The sequence below is a fragment of the Cervus canadensis genome, chromosome 4, assembly GCF_019320065.1.
Source record: "Cervus canadensis isolate Bull #8, Minnesota chromosome 4, ASM1932006v1, whole genome shotgun sequence".
In the NCBI taxonomy this organism is placed as follows: Eukaryota; Metazoa; Chordata; class Mammalia; order Artiodactyla; family Cervidae; genus Cervus; species Cervus canadensis.
Window position 1 is genome coordinate 83308781 of NC_057389.1, and position 23005 is coordinate 83331785.

The following is a 23005-nucleotide window of genomic DNA, read 5'->3' on the forward strand; positions in this document are numbered from 1 at the left end:
ACATGGCTACTGGAAAGACCATAGCTTTGACTGGACAGACCTTTTTTAGCAAAGTAATCTCTGCTTTTTAATATGCTGTCTAGGTTGGTTATATCTTTTCTTCCAAGGAGCAAGCATCTTTTAATTTCATGGCTGAAGTCACCATCCACAGTGATTTTGGAGCCCAAGAAAATAAAGTCTGTCACTGTTTCCATTGTTTCCCTGTTTATTTTCCATGAAGTGATGGGACTGGATGCCATGATCTTCATTTTTTGAATGTTGAGTTTTAAGCCAACTTTTTTACTCTCCTCTTTCACTTTCATCAAGAGGCTCTTTAGTTCCTGCTCTCTTATCTATAGATAGTTCTGTGTTTATATCATTCCTTGCCTTGTTGGGACATTTATTAAAAATTAACATTTAATCAGAGATAAATTTTTCTATATATTTTCTTTTAAGCTGCTTATTTAAATAATATATCATGTAAAAGAATACATTAATGTTTTCACATAATTGTTCTTCTTTGACCTTCACACCAGTACTGTATATTTGAAAGGCAATGGTTTATTCTCACCATTTAGTGAGTAACAAGATTGACACAAATAAAACTGCTTGCTCACTATCACATAGCTTATTAATAGATTACCAATCCGATGGTCTTTCTTGTAAAATCAACTCCTTTCCAATAATCCTTTTTAAAAAGCCATGAAACCACCTCTCAAGATTCCTGTCTTTGTTTATTTTTAGTTTGTATGTTATTTCTCGTTACATTTTCTACTAGTGCCAGTTTGGAGCAGAGCTGTGAGGACACCGTAAAAACGGAATCTTCAGGGGTGATAGAAAACCACATAGCAATTATAGTGTGGATCTCACAATAATACAGAAGGAATAAATTACAAAGCTGCAATCAAGTTAGAGCTAAACTCAGGTGATGTGAATATAGCAATATTGTACCTTCTCTATGTAATTGCAATTACTTTCAAGTTTATTTTGTCATCAAACAAGCAATTTTTCAATCAGTGCAGCTTCTGCAGATCAGCACTCTGGTATATGAATCACTGAATTCATTTATCAGGCACTACCTAATGCTTAGCCCCACCCTTCCAAAAAAAACAAAAGGATCAAGAAGTTTGAGGAAGGATTACATGGAAAGCAAACATTTGGAGGACAAACGTAATATCACATTTTATCACATAATATCACAGTGGTTCTCATTCTCAAAAAAAAAGTTTAAATTTGAGAAGAGTAGAATAAATCTTTTAGTGTCATACATGATATTATTATATAGAGAAAGTATTTGTCAAAATGCACATAAAGTATATTTTGTGCTTGGTTAATTTTTTTTTCTTTCAGATAACTTACATAAACATACATAGGAACTATTTGTTTGGACAAAGAAGACATTTAAGCAGAAACAGTGTGCCTCACATTTCATGTCCTTACAGAAATGACAAAGTCAGTCCCGTGGGACTGACTCCGAAGTTGTCAAAGCACTTTTCTCTTCAACGTATGAAACTTTCTCAACTTACGGTCCCAAAGAGCTACTCCCATTTATTCTAAATTCTGTGGTAGGAAAAATTTATTTATTTTTTCTAAGATTACATTTATTTTTTTCTTCATTAAAAACATTATCATTTAATCAGATTTTGTCATCCTTAATTACCCAGCACTAGTCATAGTGAGTTAAATTCAAAATCTGCTAGATAGTTTCTTTGCCAAAATAAATTTACAATCTAACTTTGGATAGGAAAGGAATGAAAATAAGTAAACAGCCAATTAGCTAAATAAATGAATGAATGAATCTCTAATTGACAAAACAGTAAATTAGAAAACCAAGTACTATAGTAAATACCAAACTGTGTGATACAGTGAGCTCTGTCATACCTTGCAAAAAAAGAGTCAGGCTGTCCTGGAACTAACAGAAGATACATTTGTGTGGTAGACATTTAGCTAGATTTAAAAGGATGTATAGTGTTTGAATTGGCAAAGGTGTGCAGAAAGGGCAATTTCAGGTGATAGAGAATAGTGATTTTTCAAATTGTTTTTTCCTGTTTGCATAAATTTTTTTCAAATAAGCTGTTACTTTAAAACTTAATTATAATAATACAAAGCAGAGCTGCTCTGATTGAAGTGAGGCAAGAAATGGGTTCCAGAGTCCTGTGAAATTTGTCCTCTTGGTTTCTCCTGGGGTTCTGATTTAGGCATGTTCAAAATTATACACTTATATTTCATCTTTTCTGTATCTTCTGTGGCATCTTTGAGTATTACTGCCTGTGTCCATAATGGAGATGTTTACAATAATTCAAACTTGAACCAGGGTCCAAGCAGTTAATGGGAGGAAACAAAAGGATAATTAGGAAATGGTTGTAAAAGAAATAAATACAACGTGTTGAAAGGGATTGCTGGGAAGAGGAAGAAAGGAATCTGCAACATTGCTGAAATAATGAGTGTATATATCAGGAAGAAAATCAGTGGTACTAGGCAGAGAACTAGAAAGTCAGGAGAAGAAACTATATTTGTTTCTTTTAGTATGTATATGTTTTATTCATTTTTTCCCTTTCACTTTATCACTGTGCTGAGATAGGCTTTAAAGCAGAGACTTAAAGACCAGACTTATTCTAGTAGGATCTTTAAGTCTTGTCTTTTCTGAAAATCTGGAATCTACTCAGAGGCATGTGATTACAGACAGCCCTGGTCCTGCATTACTTACAGCATGGTGTGAAAGCGTTAGGCGCTCAGTCGTGTCTGACTCTTTGCAACCCATGGACCCCGCCAGACTCCTCTATCTATGGAATTCTCCAGGCAGCAGTACTGGAGTGGGGACCTTCTCCAGGGGATCGTCCAGACCTCGGGATCAAACCTGGGTTCCCTGCGTTGCTGGCAGATTCTTTACCATCTGTGCCACGGGAAGCCATTTACACCGTACCAGGGACTGAAGATAGAGTGAAACTATGACATACTCTTAGACTTCAGAAAACTCCCAAATTTGTGGTAGAGACATATATTTAGATGAATAAACTAATGTAAAATTAAAACTGAGTCAAATAGTGGGGAAGAATGGCACCTGGTACCAGGGGAATATATACCAGGCCTAATCTTTTCAGAGAAGGTATCCATGAGGCAGTGATATTTAAACTGATAGCAGGAAAGCATGTACAAAGGCAATAAAGAGAGAAAGGAAGCCAGTAGGACTAGAGCATAGAGGGTAGGGGGTAAGAGAGAAAGCTGGAGCGGAATGCATGATCATTCTGAGAGTATTGGCTGTCATTGATGGGGAGAAGGAGGGTCATGTGATCATATATGCGTCTTGGAAAGTTGACTCATGTTGCATCATAGAGAACTGTTTGGAGAGTGGTCAGTTGAGACATAGTCAGAAAGGTGATTAGTACAGAAATACAGAGAAAGTTCTTGGTATCTTGGACCAGAGTGGCCATCCTGAAGATAGAAAGAAGAGAATTAAGATTCAGGTGATAGCTGGGAGATGGAAGAGATTGAAATTGGTGATGAGGGTTAGAGGAGAGCAACAATAGATTAATGATATATTAAGGATAATAACTCTTGACATGGCATCATTATTGCAAGAATCACTTTTCCAATTTAAAATTTGGTTTTAAGTTTTATTTATGGAGTTTTGATATGGTGATGTTTTACAGTTAATATAATACTACATATAATTTTTATTTATGTTTTTGCTTCTGGTTTTGTTTTTGCTTAAGGATTTATCCATGTGCTTAGAAAATGTAAACACTTACCTACATTTTTCTGATTCTTTTACAGTATTTTTTCTTGTTTTAAGGAATGACCCTAGTAGGATTTAGATCTTTAATACATCTGAAATACAGACATATGTACACACATACATGTATATAATGTATTCAGTATAAGACGTGAGGTAGGTGAGGATCTAAATTTATTTTTCCTTGTAGATAGCTAATTGTTCTATAACTCATATATTAAATTGTGATTCCAAGTCATTTACCTTTTTATGAAGTATTTTTACAATGAATGTGCCACTGAGATTAGCCCTGTAAGATACAAAAAATTAGACATAATATTCATTAAATAAGTGATCTATTTTCTTAAATAACCCTATAAAAATTATGTAGAAAATATTTTAAATGCCCTTCAGTATTGGAAGGAATAGCATTGAATAGTCATGAAAACAAACCTCAAAGCTAGTGGGATTTGGAGTGTATAATTTTGCTTGTTTATAAAATACATCTTTTTAAGTCATTGCTTGTACTAAGCATAGTTGTATTGCTCAGTTGTCATCTGTTTTCTTCTTGGAATTCTACCTTTGCTTCTTAGAACTAAAAAGTCATTTATTTTATCTGCTCAGACAAGAGGACTTTTTTTAAAAAAACTCCTTTTAACCTAGCTTGAAAGATAACTTTGCAACTTGAAACCCAAATTATCCTTTCTCTTTTACTAAAGCTAATGAGTGTACTATGACACTAACTGGATCTCATGAAATAATTTTATCAATCCCTAAAGCAAATTACATTTTTCTGTTGTGTCAACTTGACATATGTGATGCAAAAATGCTGTATACCCAGTCTCCAGTAAGGAAATATCAGTATAATTAAAAAGGTCAAAATGACTCAAATAATTGTCTTTTCATTTCCAGAAAACTTGACTTTTAAAAGATGATGCTTTACTTATTTTTAGTTTAGCACCATCTTGGAAACACCTACCTGTTAATTAGAGCTGTGATTCCCTTCCAGTCCCGCAGCAGTGCTAAGCCCATGCAGAAGTCTACAGCACTATAATTAGGAATTTTCTTCTAAGAAAAACATTATAATAGACATCCTGCCATGCTTATTTTATTTTAATTGGATGTTTAGCTCTAGGGATCTTCATAATTTTTCATAAAACTTTAATGTTAATAAAATCAGCTGGAAGGAAGCACTACTTATCTCCTTGATTACACCATAAGGAGTAGGATCTTAATTTGAGCCTTTCTGTCCTTTTCTTTTTTTTTTTAAGCTAATGAGAGCAAAGAGTTTTAAGTGAATCAACACAATGCATCACCAAGTACTGCTTATGACCCATGTGAAAGAAAAATTACACATGACAGAGTTAAGCAGAGCAGGAAGACTTTATTCAAAACTGTTGCAATAGAGGAGAGAGACTGAATTCAACTACCTCTGAAACACAAGGCAGGAGAGTTTGTAAGTGCTGGGATGAGATCATGAAAAAGTTCTGGAGGACTTTAGCATGGACATTGGTCAGTGATATCAGACCATCTGTGTTTGCTAATTGGTGGTTATGGAAGTAAGCCTCCTACCCTCCCCTTAAGATAGGGACATAGGATTTGTCTTTCTGGATGATTACATTTCAAAGGGCTACTTGATTTCAAAGGGATATCAGCTACTTGATAAAAGAGTCCTGGGTTATAAAACTGGCAAGAGGCTGAAAGATTTACGATTCAAAGGAGCAGAGGCAGCATTTACAATCACAAGTTTTCTAAAGTGAATGTTCCAAGAGAAGAGAGGTAAGGGACCTTAAATCAGGTAGAAACATGTCCCGAGTTTAGTACAGCTAAAGGGAGTATCAAGGCCATTTTGGTCACCCATTGGTGATCTACTAGATTTTAGCTGATGATCTGGAAACTGATATAAAAGTTCAAGTCTTTTCTTATAGGCAAGGTATATACAATTTTAAAATCTTTACACTTTATGTATACTAAAGGCTACTCACAAGTAACCTATCAAATTAGATGTTAGAATATAGCAGGAAAATCTTTGTGTCTGCTTTAAAGTGCCAGAAATTTCACTGTCTAGAGTTTACAAAATAATAATAATAAAGGTATCCATTGATGCCAGACACTATATTAAGCATGTTTTATATAATGTACACAACAGTCCAGGAGCTCTTCTTTTCCCAGAAGTTGTAATTTGTCTGGGGTCAGATGGGGAATGGAGGAGCAGATCTCAAAGCCAGGGCCATGACTCCAGAGCCAGGATCTTGGCTCAAAATAGACATGCATGAGCACAAGCTGAAAGAATGAGAGAGGAATGAGCAGGAGAGGTTCATTTTTCTTTCCTTTAAGTAACTGAAATGTACCCCCAATCCAGTTCTAACTCCACCCACTTTAACCTTAGTTTTGTCCTATTTCTTGAAAGGAAGACTGCTGTGTCTCCATGCAGGTGTCAAAGACCTTCTTCCAGTTTCGCTTTCATTCCCATTTCCCGTGGTCTCTCAGCATCACTTCATTTACTTGTGCAGGAATTATTAATGTGACAGAGGCCAGCCTGACTTAGACTCAGTTTGGACTCTTACGATCATTTCACATTCCAGTGGCACAAAGCAGGAAAGATGATGGGGGTCCTCGACCTTTCACCCTGCTTGGGTGACTACATCAATTATGAAAATAGTAAAAAGATGTATGACCACCATCAGTTATGGTCTAAGAGTATTGGAGTGAAAGTGACTACTTAAGTGAGATATAAAAGCTTTAAGATATGTACCAAATCTTTTACAACACAGATGGGTGAAGACTTCTGTTACATTGCATTTTTAAGCTTAAAGAAACATTCAAAAGCCTGAGAAATAATGCAGAATGCTGAAAATTTTCCATTAGAGAAGCAGAGTTCTTAGAGTAAATGTTTTGATTCCTGTTTTGGTTACCAACTAGGAGTGAATATGTGAATTTATTAAAAATTAATTATAAATATTTTATTAAGTACCCAGGAGACCCCTGGGAGCAGGTTATCTAGAAAGGCATATAGTCAAGTAAAATAACAGGTACCAAAGGCATAATTAATACACTTTTCAAAATTAGACAGCTGTTATGAGTTTATATATTTAGTGTTTGTCTTTCCCAGTAGGCAGTCAACTCCATGAGGGCAGGGACTAGGCTTTGTTGCTCTACCATAGCAACTGACATGTTGTAGAAACATAATGAATATTTTTAAATGAATGAATGTGTCATTCATTCTGCAATTATGAGAGGTAGCCAAAATGACGGAAAGGATTACATCAAGAATGGTTTGGTCAGAGAAAGTTATTGAAATTGTCATACTTTCATAGATCTGTTATCTTTCTCAGAAGTTTTTTTCAAAAGTTTTATTAATTGGATTCCACTAGGTTTCCCATCTGCTATGCACATAACATTGCACTATGTTCTTCTACCCAGTTTATCCAATAAGACCGTACTCTTATAATGTACTGACAGCCTAAGTCAGCTTTCTACATAATGAATATTAAATTTTCATTCTTTAATCTTGAGAAATAATATCTTATTTTCATTTCAGAGTATATTTAAACATAGACCTACTGACATTAAACATAGACCTACTAACATAAACCAGTTAACATTAAACTGCATGATGCATGACTTTTATTTGTTGGAAGATCATCAACTTATAGCTTCTTACAAATGGTGCTCCGGATTACCCTGAAGTTACTTCCCTGGTGCTCAGATAGTAAAGCGTCTTCCTACAATGCGGGAGACCCAGATTCGTTCCCTGGGTTGGGAAGATCCTCTGGAGAAGGAAATGGCAACCCACTGCAGTACTCTTGCTTGGAAAATCCCACGGACAGAGAAGCGTGGTAGGCTACAGTCCATGGGGTAACAAAGAGTCGGACATGACTGAACAACTTCACTTTCACTTTCTTTACTTGAGGAACATTAATGATGATCACTAAAAATGGTCTTGTAGCCTAGGTTTATAATTATAGAAGTACGTGTCATTCTCTAAGTAAAAAAGCGTAAGTCTGCTCCATTCTTGTACCTTCTACCTTAATGGATAATATGATGTTCATTCAAATTAATAAACTTATGATCAGTCTTTTGGGCTTCCCTCATGGTACAGGTGATAAAAAATCTGCCTGCAATGCAGCAGACCTGGGTTTGATCCCTGGGTTGGGAAGATCCACTAGAGAAGGAAATGGCAACCCACTCCAGTATTTCTTGCCTGGAAGATCTCATGGACAGAGGAAATCCCTCCTACCTGGAGGGCTACGGTCCATGGGGTTGCAAAGAGTCAGATATGATTGAGCAACTAACACTTTCACTTTCAGTCTTTCATGAGGGTAAATGATTGGTAGCTTGAATTTGGGGAGAATGGAAATAACAAATCATAAGCAACAACAGAAGTCTTTAACTGTAGCTTTAGCATCTTTATAGTTAAAGAGGAAACAACTTGGGCTTTCATAACTGGAATAAAATTCATGAGCTAGAAAATAGACTACTTTCTTTTTTTTATTTGGAAAGCAAGGTGTAATTTTATGCATGATCAGTTCCAGCATATAGTTAATACGTTTCCTTCAGAGGATAAGATTCATTAACTGTGTTCATGTCTTTCAAAATTGCATGGCAACAACTACCTTTCCATTTGTTTTTCAGAGGTCTTGAAAATCTAGTTTTGAAGTGATAACCTCCTTCTTTCCCATTGTCTCATATGAGTTATTGTGTGGTAATTAAATCACCAGTGAAGGGCATAGTTAAGTTATACTGGTATGAGATCAAGAAAGAATGTGTGTAGGTTTGCAAAGAGGCAGCTTGAAAATGTTTTGAAAATTCTTCTTTGCTCGTCACTGTAATAAATAGTGATTAGAATAAAAGATTTAAGGTAATATTGAATGCAAAAAATTTACTTGACTATTTACCAGATTTAAAAATATCTACAGGGGAAGTGAATTGTATAGGTTTCAACAATCATCTGCTATTATCTTAACTATAATATCAGGAAGCATTTGTGTGGGTATGTCAGGCTAAATCTAGCAAATTGATATGCAATCAAGTTCAATTATCATTAGTTTTATTTAATCATAGTATTATTTTATTTCTAACAGGGTAATTTTAATTAAGGTATATGGATTTATTTAAACTAACAATTGACTATGTGCCATAATATTATAAACTGAAATCTGATGAACTTGGTGATTTTTTTTTATTTTAAATCCCTTTGAAGTTTGCCTATAATGGCGTGTATCCAGAATATACCCTGCTGGGAAATCTGTATCACTTGATGATTTTCTATGTTGTCTGAAAGTATTTTTAAGCTGTTGCAAATATATACTGCTGAGAAAACTTCATCACAACTAGGAGTATCTGGAAGCTATCTTCTGTGTTGTCTGACAGGTTGTTTTTTCTTAAACTAAAATAGCTAACAAAATTAAATGTAACAGAAAAAAAAGTACCAGTTTTAATAGTACAGATTGCCCATATGAGATTGTTTAGGATTTCAACCAAAATTAAACTAGCTAATTAAACAGAGGCAAATCATACAGAGCATTAATACAGAGCTAAAATTAAAACATATCCATTTACCAGATTGTCTTTGACAGGATTCCTTTGGTTGCAAGTGACAGAACCACAGCTAAACTACCTGAATGAGAGATGAAACTACTGTCCTAGGACACTAGGAAGTCTGGGGGTAATCTTAGGTACAGCTCAGAAAGTGTTCAGTGTTCTCAACAGTGCTGTCTTTCTTGTATTGCTTCTCTGCCCTTGTCTGGGTGCAAGGTCTGCTTTTCTTTCTGAGGAATTGTAATATTGCAAAATCTGAGCCTGTAGCCAAAGGGAAAGATTTTTTTGCTCATACCCAGGAATGAAACGAATCTGCCTGCAATGTAAAGAATCTGCCTGCATTGCAGGAGACCTGGGTTTGATCCCTGGGTCTGATCCCTGGGTCAGGAAGATCCTCTGGAGAAGGGAATGAATGCCAACACACTCCAGTATTCTTGCCTGGAGAATTCCATGGACAGAGGAGCCTGGCAGGCTACAGTCCTCATGGTGTCACAAGGAGTCGGACATGACTGAGCCGTTAACACCTTTCACTTACTACATACTAATTGGCCGGATTGTGATTTGTGATTGACCAGATTTCCTGTTTAGGAAAGGTGAGACTCATGTGGAATAAAAGGAAAAGATATTTTTAGCATCGTTATCATTTTCAACGGTACAGTTTAGTGATGTCAGCTACATTCACATTGTTGTGCAAAAACAGAACTTTTTCATCTTTCACAACTGAAACTCTGTACCCACAGAACAATTCATTTCCCCTTCCCCCAGCCTCTGGAAACTACCATTCTAGTTTCTGTCTATGGATTTTACTACTTTATAGATCTCCTAAAAGTAGAATCATAGTATTTGTCTTTTTGTAACTAGCTGATTTAACTTAGTGTAATGTCTTCAACTCTGTGGTTCATCTATGTTGTGGCTTGTGACAGATTTCAAAAGGAGAAGACATTTTGTGATTTTTTTGTTATTTTAAAAGGATAGTCAAGAACACAGATGCCCTCAGGCAACTTTAAATTCATAATGCAAACATAAAGCAACTTTATGGGACTGAAAATTACTGGAAAATGCACTGCTCACTTAACATTTTTCAAGTGTATTCAAAACACTGGGTTTGCCAAGTAAAGAAAGGCAAAGTCACAGTTTTGGACCCACAACCTTTGAACTACAAGTTTTAACACCTTCTTCTAAGTAGACTTTGGGATGATTTTTTTTAATGATATGATTTTTAATTTTTACACATATATTTATTAAATCTTTTGTTTTCAGATAATTATTGATTCACATATAGCAGCTAAAAAATAATGCAAAGAAATCCCATGGATTTCTTAAAGCAGTTTCTCCCAATGGCGAAATCTTGCAAAACCATAGTGACATATCCCAGCCAGGATATTGGCATTAATATATTCCACTAATCTTATTTAGATTTCCCAAGTTTTACTTATGTTTACGCAGGCAGTTTCATGCAATTTTATTACTTGTGTACACTGAATTTTTTAACTAGAATTTGTAGATTAGATGTGGCTATTGCCAAGGTTCTATTATTTTTATAAATCTTTAGTGGCAAAATATGTAATGCTGTCAATGTTATGTGACAAGCATGAAGAAGGGTATATCTTATCATATTTAAATTAGTTCTTTGCTGTCAAATTCCAAAACTTATTCAAACTGTATACCTTTAACATTTTTTCATTCTATTTATAATTATAGAATGATATATAGATATTTATTTTTCCCAAACTTATTTCTTCTCCTTAATATTTAGAATTAGGTACTGTTTTCATTGTGTCATTATTACCAGAAAGGCAGGACATAGTTTAAGAACTTTACTGTTAATATGTGAAGATAATAATTGAGGAATAGTAATAGTGTTAATTCAAAAATTCACTGTTTTGCTCAGAACCTTTATATCTACTAGTCTTAAAAAATAAAAGAAAGATCACTAGGTATTTGCATCAAGGGCACTAAGACTCTCCCTTTAGTTATACACAACTGCATAACTAAATCATGAGTAAAATGAATTAAAATATTTGCAAGGCAAATTTCCCAGCCCTTAGGTACCTAGTCACCATTATATTTTACACAGCTTTAATGATTTATTGTTTCCTTGTTCACCTTCATAAATTATTCCACTTTGAGTCTGTACTTTCTCAAACAAGAATACCTTCTTTTCCCAAAACCTCCTTAGTCTGATATGCAGGAAGAGATTTAAAGTGAATTTTCTAAATTAGAGAATCCTTTTTATGAAAAATGAAGTAGTCTGATGGGGACAAAAGAACTTATAATAAATTGAAATAGGTTCTTTATATAAATAAATTAAAGACATTTTCTCTTTCATAGAGAAAAAAATAATTAAATTATTTTCTTAATAAAGAACACAAAGCTTTCTGATAATGGCATGGCCTTTTATTACCACTTCATTTCAACCAAGACCTCTTAAAGACAATTCAGTGTCTTCTAGTTTTTAGATGATGATCTGAAGTTAAATGATGGCTGTACTGAGCATATTTGAGTTCTTTTCTAAGGAAAACGAGGCCATTCTCCTTTACTCATTTATTCAATACTTACACTAATGATAATAGTAGTAAAAAAAATTATAACTATAGTAATAATAATAGCTTACTCTTATTATAACTCTTATTAATAGCAATTACTCTAAACAAAGTATTTTTCTAAGTCCTGAATTATTTCTCTCTAAACCATCATAACTTTATTTATGTTTCATTTTTTAGCTTTCTTAATTTCTATCTTTTTTCCCCTTTACTGAGCCTTCCACAATGTTTATTCTTTATTTTTCTTATGATTTAATTTTCACATCTGAGTTTATTTTGTATAACATACAAAGATATAATATATATATATATAACAAAGATATATAATAAAGATAGTTTATCTTTATTTCTTAGTTCTGTGAACTGACATTTCATCTCTGCTATCACATCCCCGAGATCTTATATTTCTACTTTGTTGTTTTCCAAGACAGAGGAAAATGCTTCTTATGATTTTTAGAACTGTCCCTTAATATTTTCCTCAGTTTCAATAATTCTTTTCTTGGTGGGGTGAGGCTATTTTTCATCTAGTCTTTTTCTCTTGCAGAAACTTTGAAACACAGAAATTTGCAGAAACACTGAAATCAGTCAGGACCCATTGATGTCAGCTCCTTCTGTGATTTTGTTAGTGTGAAATGATTTTTACTTTCATTATGAGGTTGTGGAGGTACCATGAAATAAACTGAAAATTCTATAAGGGAAAGGAAATCCTGAATTATTTCAAACAAGCTAATATAATTTTAAATGTGTATTTTATACTTTTTCTTAAAACAATTTTGTTATACTCAAAATTTTGTGTGCTAAGAAGCAAAAGTGACTGCTTATTCTAGTTTTGGTCCTAATCTCATTATTCTCAGGAGACCCTTGTTTAAATCACTTAACCTTCTTGAAACTTGGTTTCCCAAAAAGCCCCACAATATGTTAGTGTTGAGGATTTTTGTTAGCAGAAGGTTCCTCAGTGGCATGCTTGATACACTGAAGCACTGAGTGTATATGGCTAAATTATAACCGTTCCCAAGCATTTCCAGAAATGAACAAAGATGAAGCAAGCCTACAGAGTGCTGCTCTCATTCTCTGAAAACTCCTAGTCAAAAAGAGGAATCTCAGGAGGAGGCTGGCAAATCCTCGTTTTGATTGTCTAGATTGATACCAGACACAGTACTAAGTAGTGTATATATATATTTTTTCTTATTGAGCAACATTTTAATATACATTGAGGTGGTTGGCATTTTCTCTATTATAGATTAGGAGACTGAGATTTAGATAGATTGGCTAGGAAATGGCTTAGAAATGGTGGAGCCAGTACTCAAGTCTAGATCTGGCTAATTTCACAGCCAGGCTCTTAAACATTCTCCTGTCTATGCTGCAGAGCTTGATCCTCCCTACATATATACAGAAAATTTGGATATACTCTATGTTTTGTAATGGAAAATATAACATGAATTCAAGATGAACTTATCGTTACCACACTACCTAGAGTATGTATGAGTGTGCTCTTTTTAAAGATTGCCCCCCTCACTGACTTTGTTTGTAATATTTCTGCAAAGGAATACACTAGTAAAATAAACACTATATAGGGAACCTGTGTTGTAATGATATGAGTGATACAAGTTACTTAATCATTTTATGCTGATAATTTTTGTTCTATAACAAATGTCACCTTTATCAGGTTGTGCAGTATTAATCACTTCAGTATCACTAAAGGAGCTAGATAAGTCTGCAATTTAACAGTTCACCTCTGAGCAATGTCTCCTATTTAATTTAGCATGTTCCTGTTTTGTTAGTAATGTAAAGCAGGCCTTAAGAAAGAATAGTTTCAGAGAGCCAATACTTTGTAGAGGTGGTAAAATTAGTATTCTATATGCCATTAGAATTTTTTATCTTGTTGCATACCAAAAAAAACCCATGGAAAACTACCTAAAGTAATATGCTGAGGCAATTTCAGGTGAAGGATAATAAAACAAAAATAGAGATATAATAGCCCATTCATATGGATTTAATTTGATTTAACATCAAAGTTTCAAATAAAAATTGGCATATGTTTTTAGGAAAAAATATTGGATGTAACTAAACTCCCTTGAATCAAGTCCGAAATCCATCTCAAAATATCTGCTGTTACATTCTTTAAGGTCAGATGATGTTGATTTGAAAATCTACAAGTGTAGTATAAGAACCAGGTGAAATACTGGAGATAAAGAATCTGCCATGGTATTGGTCTTACATTTTTTAGGTCACCTTCGCTAGGAAAATTCTGATGTTCATATTCTCTCTCTCTCTTCTCACATATCCACACACATTTATGTACACACATATCAAAAAACCTACCTGGTTTTACATGCATGTATATGCATATTTTTAAAAGAAAGTCATTTATTAATTGGGGGATAGCAAATACATCTTAAGTAATAGTTGAGTGAATGTTCACAAATTAAATGCATATGTGTCACCATGACTTCGATCAGCAAATACAATACTGTTAGCACCGCAGAGCTTCCTGCCCCCTTTCTGGATTTTTGATCAGTATTCTTATAGCTAACTGCATCAGTTAGCTGTACCTGTTTCTTAATTTCTTATGAACAGAATCATATAAAATGTATTCATTTATACATGGCTTCTTTTACTTGTTTGTGACTTTGTCTGTTTTGTTGAGTAGTTGTATTTCATTTATTTTAATTGATGTATTGTTTTCTATTAGATTTATTTGTCATTTCTTGATGTACATTTAGGTTGCTTTCAGTTTGGGTGTATTATTAATAATCCTGCTTTGAAAAATATATATGTATTTAGGTAAATGTATGCATGTATTTGTATTGGGCATATTTCTAGAGAAGAATTACTGAGTAACAGGGAATGCATATGATCAGTTTAGTCAATACAGTTTCCCACAGTAGTTGAACCAAGTTACATTCTCACCAGCCGTGTATGAGAGTTCCAAGTCTGCTATTAACACTTTGACAGTGCATTATGTATCCTTAGCCATTTTTGTAGGTTAAATATCACATTGTGACTTTAAATTGCATTATACTGGTGACGAATAAGCTAAAGAAATGTTTTGTGTATTTGTCAGGCATTTACACATTCTCTTTTGTGAAGTGCCCATTCAAGATTTTTTCCCATTTTTCACATTTTATGTCATTTTTGTTATGAAATAGTAATTCTTACTAAATATTTTAGTTTAAATGTTTTATTGCTTAGTTTCTTTCTTAACATCTTGATTTCCTTCTACTTTTCAGATGCAGCAACTGTTCCATGAAAATTATGAACACAATCGCAAGGGTTATATCCAAGACCTTCACAACAGCAAAATCCATGCAGCCATAACACTTCATCCAAACAAAAGGCCCGCCTACCAGTACAGGCTTCATAATTACATGCTCAGCCGCAAAATTTCTGAACTGCGCTACCGCACCATCCAGCTCCACCGGGAGAGTGCGCTGATGAGCAAGCTTAGTAATAGCGAAGTGAGCAAAGAGGACCAGCAGCTGGGAGTAATGCCTTCTTTCAACCACTTCCAGCCTCGGGAGAGAGAGGAAGTGATAGAATGGGAGTTCCTGACAGGGAAGCTCCTTTACTCAGCATCTGAGAACCAGCCTCCTCGCCAGAGCATCAACAGCATCCTGAGAACAGCGCTGGATGATACCGTCCTACAGGTGATGGAGATGATCAATGAGAATGCCAAGACTAGAGGACGGCTCATTGACTTCAAAGAAATTCAGTATGGCTACCGCAGGGTTGACCCCATGCATGGGGTGGAGTACATTTTGGATTTACTTCTCTTGTACAAAAGACACAAGGGGAGGAAACTGACTGTGCCGGTAAGACGCCATGCCTATCTTCAGCAGTTGTTCAGCAAGCCTTTCTTCAGAGAAACTGAAGAGCTAGATGTCAACAGTCTTGTAGAGACTATTAACAGTGACACTCAATCATTCTCCTTTATATCTAATTCTTTAAAGATACTCTCTTCTTTTCAAGGTGCCAAAGAAGTGGGAGGGCACAGTGAAAAGAAAATACACATTCTTGTTCCTCTCATTGGAAGGTATGACACTTTCTTGAGATTCATGGAGAACTTTGAAAACATTTGTCTTATCCCAAAGCAGAATGTAAAACTGGTCATCATCCTTTTCAGTAAGGATTCTGGCCAAGATTCCAACAAGCATATTGAGCTTATACAAGAATATCAGAACAAGTACCCCAAAGCAGAAATCACCCTGATCCCCGTGAATGGGGAGTTTTCCAGAGGTCTTGGTCTTGAAATGGGATCTTCTCAGTTTGACAATGATACTTTGCTGCTATTTTGTGATGTTGACTTGATCTTCAGAGGAGACTTTCTCCAACGATGTAGAGACAATACAATTCAGGGACAACAGGTATACTACCCCATCATCTTTAGCCAGTATGACCCAAAGGTAACCAATGGGGGGAACCCTCCAACTGATGACGACTTCGTCTTCTCAAAGAAGACTGGATTTTGGAGAGATTATGGATATGGAATTACCTGTATTTATAAAAGTGATCTTCTGGGTGCAGGTGGATTTGATACCTCAATACAAGGCTGGGGACTGGAAGATGTAGATCTCTACAATAAAGTCATTCTATCTGGCTTAAGGCCCTTCAGAAGTCAAGAAGTAGGAGTGGTGCATATTTTCCATCCAGTTCATTGTGACCCTAACTTGGACCCTAAGCAGTATAAGATGTGCTTAGGATCCAAGGCAAGTACTTTTGCCTCAACCATGCAACTGGCTGAACTATGGTTGGAAAAACATTTGGGTGTCAGGTACAATCGAACTCTCTCCTGACAATCCAGGCAACACATATTGCCTTTTTTAAAGGGGAGTTTACCTCATTGTTGGTTGTTGTTGTTTAATTTTATTATTGTTATTTTTATTATTATAATTATTATTGTTATAATTTTATTTTGTTGTCCAGGTCTTAAACTACTCTTGGTTGTCTTCCAAAGAGTGTTTGTTGACCTCAAACAAGAAGAGTCTGCAGTTCACTGATATTTCAGATTTCTACTGAAGTCAATAGGCATATTACTTTTATATATCTTTATTTGAGATTGAGTTAAATTGTGGCAATCAAATGACTTTTGAAGCTCATTCAACATGAGAGACAGCTTAGAAGAATGTTCTCTTGGGGCTTTAAGATGCAATATCGACTTTTCTTTCGTTTGTCAAATTCAATGTGATACAAATATTTACTGGTGAAAGGTACCACAAAAGTGCTTTATGCTTCCTATGGGGAAGGGACTCTGTAACATAAACTTGAGTTTTGTAATTTATACAAGGACTTAAATATATAGACAATAATTTTCTTCATCTTTAGGATTTTTAAAGTAAATGAACACTTATGATTGTAAGTTTATTTTTTAAAAAAAGTTTTAAAAATTTGAGGAGTTTTGTTCCACAAGCAACCGGTACTGGCTACCCTGGTCTTATGACAATTATCTTACTCCTCACAACTGTCTGCTATAAATGCGAATGAACTTTATTTTCTCAAGGAAATATGATTTAATTAAATATTCATGTACATTTTAGAAGCTTTATGAAACAATGTCCTTCATTTGCTGGCAAGAAGATAAAATATGACAGAACCTGGTTATTTATAATAAAACAGGTATGACAGTATTCTTTTTCAAAAACACTGAAAAATTTGTGTTGTTTCCTTTTGGTCAAATTTGATGTATTTCTTAATGGTCATAGTCACCAAAGCATGCTTGCTACAAAGGCTGGAAATATTAATAAGGGATTATGGGCATGATATTTATATCAATATGCTTTAAGTTCTAGCTTTCATAAACGATTAAAATGAGCAATTTTTTAGTCAATAATTTACAATCTGGAGGAAGTATTCCTCTTCGATCTCATTAACTTTGTGATCAAACTGAACCAAGAACAGGTCAAAAACAGATTTTAATACAGGTTGGCAGATGGCACAAAGATATGAAAATAGCTGCAGAAATTATAAATATAAAATTAATTTTACAATTATATTGCTATTTATAAAACACATAGGAAAATGTTTCATTTCTATACCATTCTTTCTCAAAGCTGAATCAGTAGTGCCCAGTTTGTAGAAAAATATAATCTTATTCACTAAATGTAAGAAAAAATGAAACTCTGTATAAGAAGCTCTTGTGAAAGCATATTTTTTAAAATTTCATCTTGTAAATAAGTAATATATTTGCATCATTCCAGAATCAAACAAAAATTTCAAATGTCTACCAGTCAGTCTCACTCTCTATTCACCCAAATATGTCCTTAACTGCACATAACCACCATTTTAGGTGTATGTATGTTTGTGTGCATGTTTTTCTACAGTTTCATAAGCAGAAAAGCCATATATTTATTTTCTTCTCCCTTGATACACAAAATGTAGCATATTATACATGCTGTTTTATACTTTTTCTTTTTTCAAACTAGAACACTAAAATTTGCATCAAAATTGATTTGAAAGCAGTTGTAAGTTATTACCATTATTTGGAACTGATTGTGTTGAGGTCATATAGCATTCGCCTTAGTAATGACTTTCTTCTGTGGTAACCATCTCTTTTATCAAAGACCTTTTAGGGGTTTCAAAAAAATAACATTGCTTAATATTGTGACAAATATGGCACTTTCCTTGACTAAAACATATAATCTTAATAATGTAAGATTCATTAGAGAGGAATTAATGGCACTTTTAGATGTTAAAACTCTTGACAAGGCCGACATTTCAGAGTTGACCTCTGCTCTTGTGTTGTCTCTGTCCTTCACAAACCTCTTCTAATAGCTCTTTTCCTGCATTGTGTTCTTAGCTCTTTTGCAGATTTTATTTTCCTTGTAATAAGTATACTTATATTCAGTAAAGATAGTCACCTGGGAAGATTTATTACTAAATAATAATTATTAATGATGTTATTAATGGAGAAAAGAAATCAGGATGTCCTCTTTAATTAGGGCAACTGAAATAGCAGAGTTTTACTGAGGAATAAATGCAAAGGCCTCATTTAAAATCCCTCCTAGTGTTAGAAAGTCGTGAGGCACCTGTCCAGGGATGAGGTGGCATTCTCCACTTTTCATCATTTCTCTGATGAAATTCTTCTGATGAAACAAGGGAATGTGGGGATCTCATTTGGACTTAATTACACATATGCATGCTGTCCTGAAACTAACATAAATGTACTTAAATTCTATTTTATAATTTTGCATTAAGCTTTCCTATGATTTTTTTCAGGTACTGTAATATTTCTTGACTGAAAATTTATTGAAATGATACTAGCAAAACTAAGAGTGTTTTTCTGTCCATGGAGTATCTATTAGTTAAAACCCCATGGTTGAAGGGTAACACAATGTGAGTGCAGCCTGAAGCACAGTATGTGTGTGTTATTGGCATTACTTTATTTAGACAGCTATGGATGTTCTATTTAAATATCAGCTCAACAGCCATTTCATTAACCTTCAGCATCATCTTATTGATCACCTTCTGTTCACTCAATATAACACTGTACATTTTACTTATATTATCCTTTTATATGTAATCCTCTCGATAGCTCTCAGAATATTGATTCTCTTTCTTCATTCAACAGATATGGAAACTGAGGCCATGAGTCATGAAGTAACTTATCCTGAATTCACACAGTTGGCATGTTTTAGAATTAAGAAATTTATGCTCATTACTGTCTGAATCGAAAGCACCCGTCTTTCTACTGTAACCCATGGCTTCTCAGCTGTTGGGGAGAATGTAAGGGATGACGGGGGAGCAAAGATCCAGCCGACTCCATGGCCACATTTGATCTGTTATTCAGCTTGATTTGCTCTTTGCTTGTTCTTGACAGAGAGAAATTTGCTGATCTTTTGCTCAGTTAGAGCCTCTTTAGGCTTTGATCCCTGTCTTTGCCCACTTTGCCAGCTCTCTTTGAACAGCACTGTGTTGGAGCAGGATTTCTTCTATCTACTTGCTTGCAAGTTATTGGACCTCAACTAGCAGGAAAAATTTTTCAGAATTCCCAATGCCAGCAGCAGCCCTTCTATGTGGATTCAGCCAGCTAAGAGCAGAAGCTGTCCACAATGAGTGCCACTGCATAATTGCTTGACTGTTTATGTCACTTTACCCTGACAGACTTAGCGTGATGCAGCTGATGTATTTCTGAATCTAAGAGTTGAGCCCTTTGTGCCTAGTTAATAGACGGGAACTACTGGAATGAAATATCCAAGTGTGTGAACTGATAGTCCAAACCAAGAGACTAAATGCTCCCTGGAAAGGTAAGTTAATAACGTCCCCTTGTTTTTCATATGAGAAAGCTGAAGCCCATCTCTAGTTAGCGGCCCCATGGCTGGGCCACTCTGACTATTCATGGTTGCATTTTCAGATTATCCCTGGGCAATTCCTTCTTCCGGGAGGAGGACTCAGAAGATGAGGCCTTTTTACTTTATTTTTTAATTGGAGTGTAATTACTGTACAATGTTGTATTAGTTTCTGCTGAACAACACCATGAATCAGCTATTAGTGCCCATGTATCCCCTTCCCCTTGAGCCCCCCTCCCACCCCTCGAGGTCATCACAGAATGTTGAGCTGGGCTCCCTGTGTTATATAGCAGCTTACTACTAGCTGCCTGTTTTACACATGGTATATGTATATATATACACATATACACACACATATATATATATACACATGTCGGTGCTATTCTCTCAATTTATCCCATCTTCTCCTTCCCCCACTGTATGCACAAGTCTGTTCTCTACGTCTGAGCCTCTATTCCTCCCTGCAGATAGGCTCATCAGCACCATTTTTCTAGATTGCACACATAGTGTTAATATTGCTCAGCGAGAGGCCGTAGTGCTGCCAGGCCTATTGAGCCCTCACCTAGGACTGCCTTGTCCTGGAGCCAGTAGCCTAAGGTCGACCTGGACCTAGAAAGAGACTTAGTATATCTTCCTTCATATCCTCTTTTTACCCAAAAGAAAATGTGTTTAATCAGGTAAAAAACATGTTTAGTCAAGTAAAATACATCAAGAGGAGTCTCAAATAGCCAATAAAGTATTTGTAGCTTCATCTGGGCCACAATGATGAGATGTGCGTGGGCGAATGAAGGCATCACCATACTTTCCATTATGTGGCCATCTACAGTTCCCTCCCTACCTCCTCATGCTTTCTGAGTCTCTGCATCCGTGGTTCTGCACCCCACAGGAACTTAGTGTGAATATCTAAGAGGGGACTGTAGGTAATCTGGGGAATTGGCCACTTAAACTCCCATTTATTCTTAAATATTAATGGCATATCTCTTCAGAAGTAGTCTGTGATTATGAATATTATGGGGCAAAGTAGTATCCTGAAGGATAATAAATGCATCTGTTCTCATTTCTTAGTGCTGCTGATTTGCCTACCTTCCCCATCTGTACTTTTATTAGCATCCTAATCACTGTCAGGCATGTAGTACAGATAGTTTCTGCTGAGGCCAGAAGCCTCCTAGGCCTTCTGTTTAGAGCAGCAACAACTGCAGAGGCAGGATGGAGTCCCAGAATATACCGGTGGGCTCTGCCTCGTGCCCCACAGCCTCACTCAGGCACCAGTCACACTGCCAGGGCTGACTCGACAGATGGTGGGATAATGAGGGATGATGAGTCCTCGGCAGGAATTCATGCCCCCAGTGATGACACAGCCACATCTGCAGCAGATAGCAAACCGCCTGATGCTGGCACAGTGAAGCCTGGATGTTCTAGTATTGCCTGCAGTTTGACATCTAGTTGTCTGTCTCCCTTTTCCTTCCTCTTGTCAGAAGCTGCCAACCTCTGTGCCATATTTGGAATTCTCCCCCATGCCGGATTTTATATCAGTAAAATTCAGCCACTGTTTATTAGTCCCTAGGTTGGTATCAAAGCTGAGAGTGCTGAGTTTTGATTATCCATCATGCACTGGTAAGCATTCTTGCTATTCTATCAGCACCCAACCTCAGTCTTTATTTATAGAATCAGTTCTGAAGAAATTGGTATGTCTAAGATTAGAAGGATAAATTTTTATTTAAATTAGATCTACCATATATATATATATATATATAAAGACTTCAACAGGAAAGAGGTTTTTTTTTTTTTTACTCCTAGCATGTTTGCTCTTATCTGTATGCTAATTGATTAGCAAACATTTATTTAGACCTTGCTAGGGAATAATGTTCTCCAGTAAAAAAATTTAAGACTGTGAAAAATATTACATGAAGGCAAACCTCTCACTAGTATTAGGGTTGCTTCTGTGGGGCTGGTCTCCATCTCATTCTCAGTTCTTCCTCAAATTCTATTTCCTAAATTCCCACAAGCATCACATTTTCTCATTCTGTCTTAATGGGTAGAAGTAGGTGTATACCTAGGTGAATTTCAAATATAGACATATAAATCTGCCTTGATCCTTGTGACTGGATCTTGGCATCAAGTGTTCAACTTGACAAGAGTCAAAACTAACTCAGTCCAAAAATTCATATGAAAGTGAAAACAAATACAACAACTTAAGGATTAATCAGTTGATCACTTCAGTTGCTCTGTTGTGTCTGACTCATTGCGACCCCATGGACTGTAGCACACCAGGCTTTCCTGTCTTATCACCAACTCCTGGAATTTACTCAAACCCATGTCCATTGAGTCGGTAATGCCATCCAACCATCTCATCCTCTGTCATGCCCTTTTCCTCCTGCCTTCAATCTTTCCCAGCATCAGGGTCTTTTCCAATGAGTCAGTACCACCCATCAAGTTGCCAACGTATTCGAGCTTCAGCATCAGTCCTTCCAATGAATATTCAAGACTGATTTCCTTTAGGATTGACTGGTTGAATCTCCTTGCAGTCCCTTGGACTCATGATCTTCTCCAACACCACAGTTCAAAAGCATCAGTTCTTCAGCACTCAGCCTTCTTTATAGTCCAACTCTCACATCCATACATGACTACTAGAAAAACCATAGCTTTGTCTAGACAGACCTTTGTCAGCATAGTAATGTCTCTGCTACTTAATATGCTGTCTAGGTTGGTCATTGCTTTTCTTCCAAGGAGGAAGTGTTTTAATTTCATGGTGGCAGTCACCATCTGAAGTGATTTTGGGGCCCTAAAATATAAAGTCTCTCACTGTTTCCATTGTTTCCCCATCTATTTGTCTTGAAGTGATGGAACCAGATGCCATGATCTTCATTTTTTTTTTCATTTATTTTTATTAGTTGGAGGCTAATTACTTTACAATATTGTAGTGGTTTTTGTCATACATTGACATGAAT

The 23005-nt window shown here is 35.6% G+C and overlaps 1 protein-coding gene and 1 long non-coding RNA gene across 2 annotated transcripts in view; both read left to right on the forward strand.

The window, feature by feature from the left end:
• Positions 1-17423, forward strand: part of CHSY3 (chondroitin sulfate synthase 3) — a 277632-nt gene extending 260209 nt beyond the window's left edge. The window contains exon 3 of the mRNA XM_043465968.1: positions 15006-17423. Coding sequence (XP_043321903.1) covers positions 15006-16568 — 1563 coding nt within the window. The 3' untranslated portion in view covers positions 16569-17423. The remainder of the gene's footprint in view (positions 1-15005) is intronic.
• Positions 201-4630, forward strand: LOC122440130. Its single transcript, XR_006269058.1, has 2 exons — positions 201-904; positions 1330-4630. It is a non-coding gene; the product is annotated as an uncharacterized LOC122440130 (long non-coding RNA).
• Positions 17424-23005: the final 5582 nt, after the last annotated feature.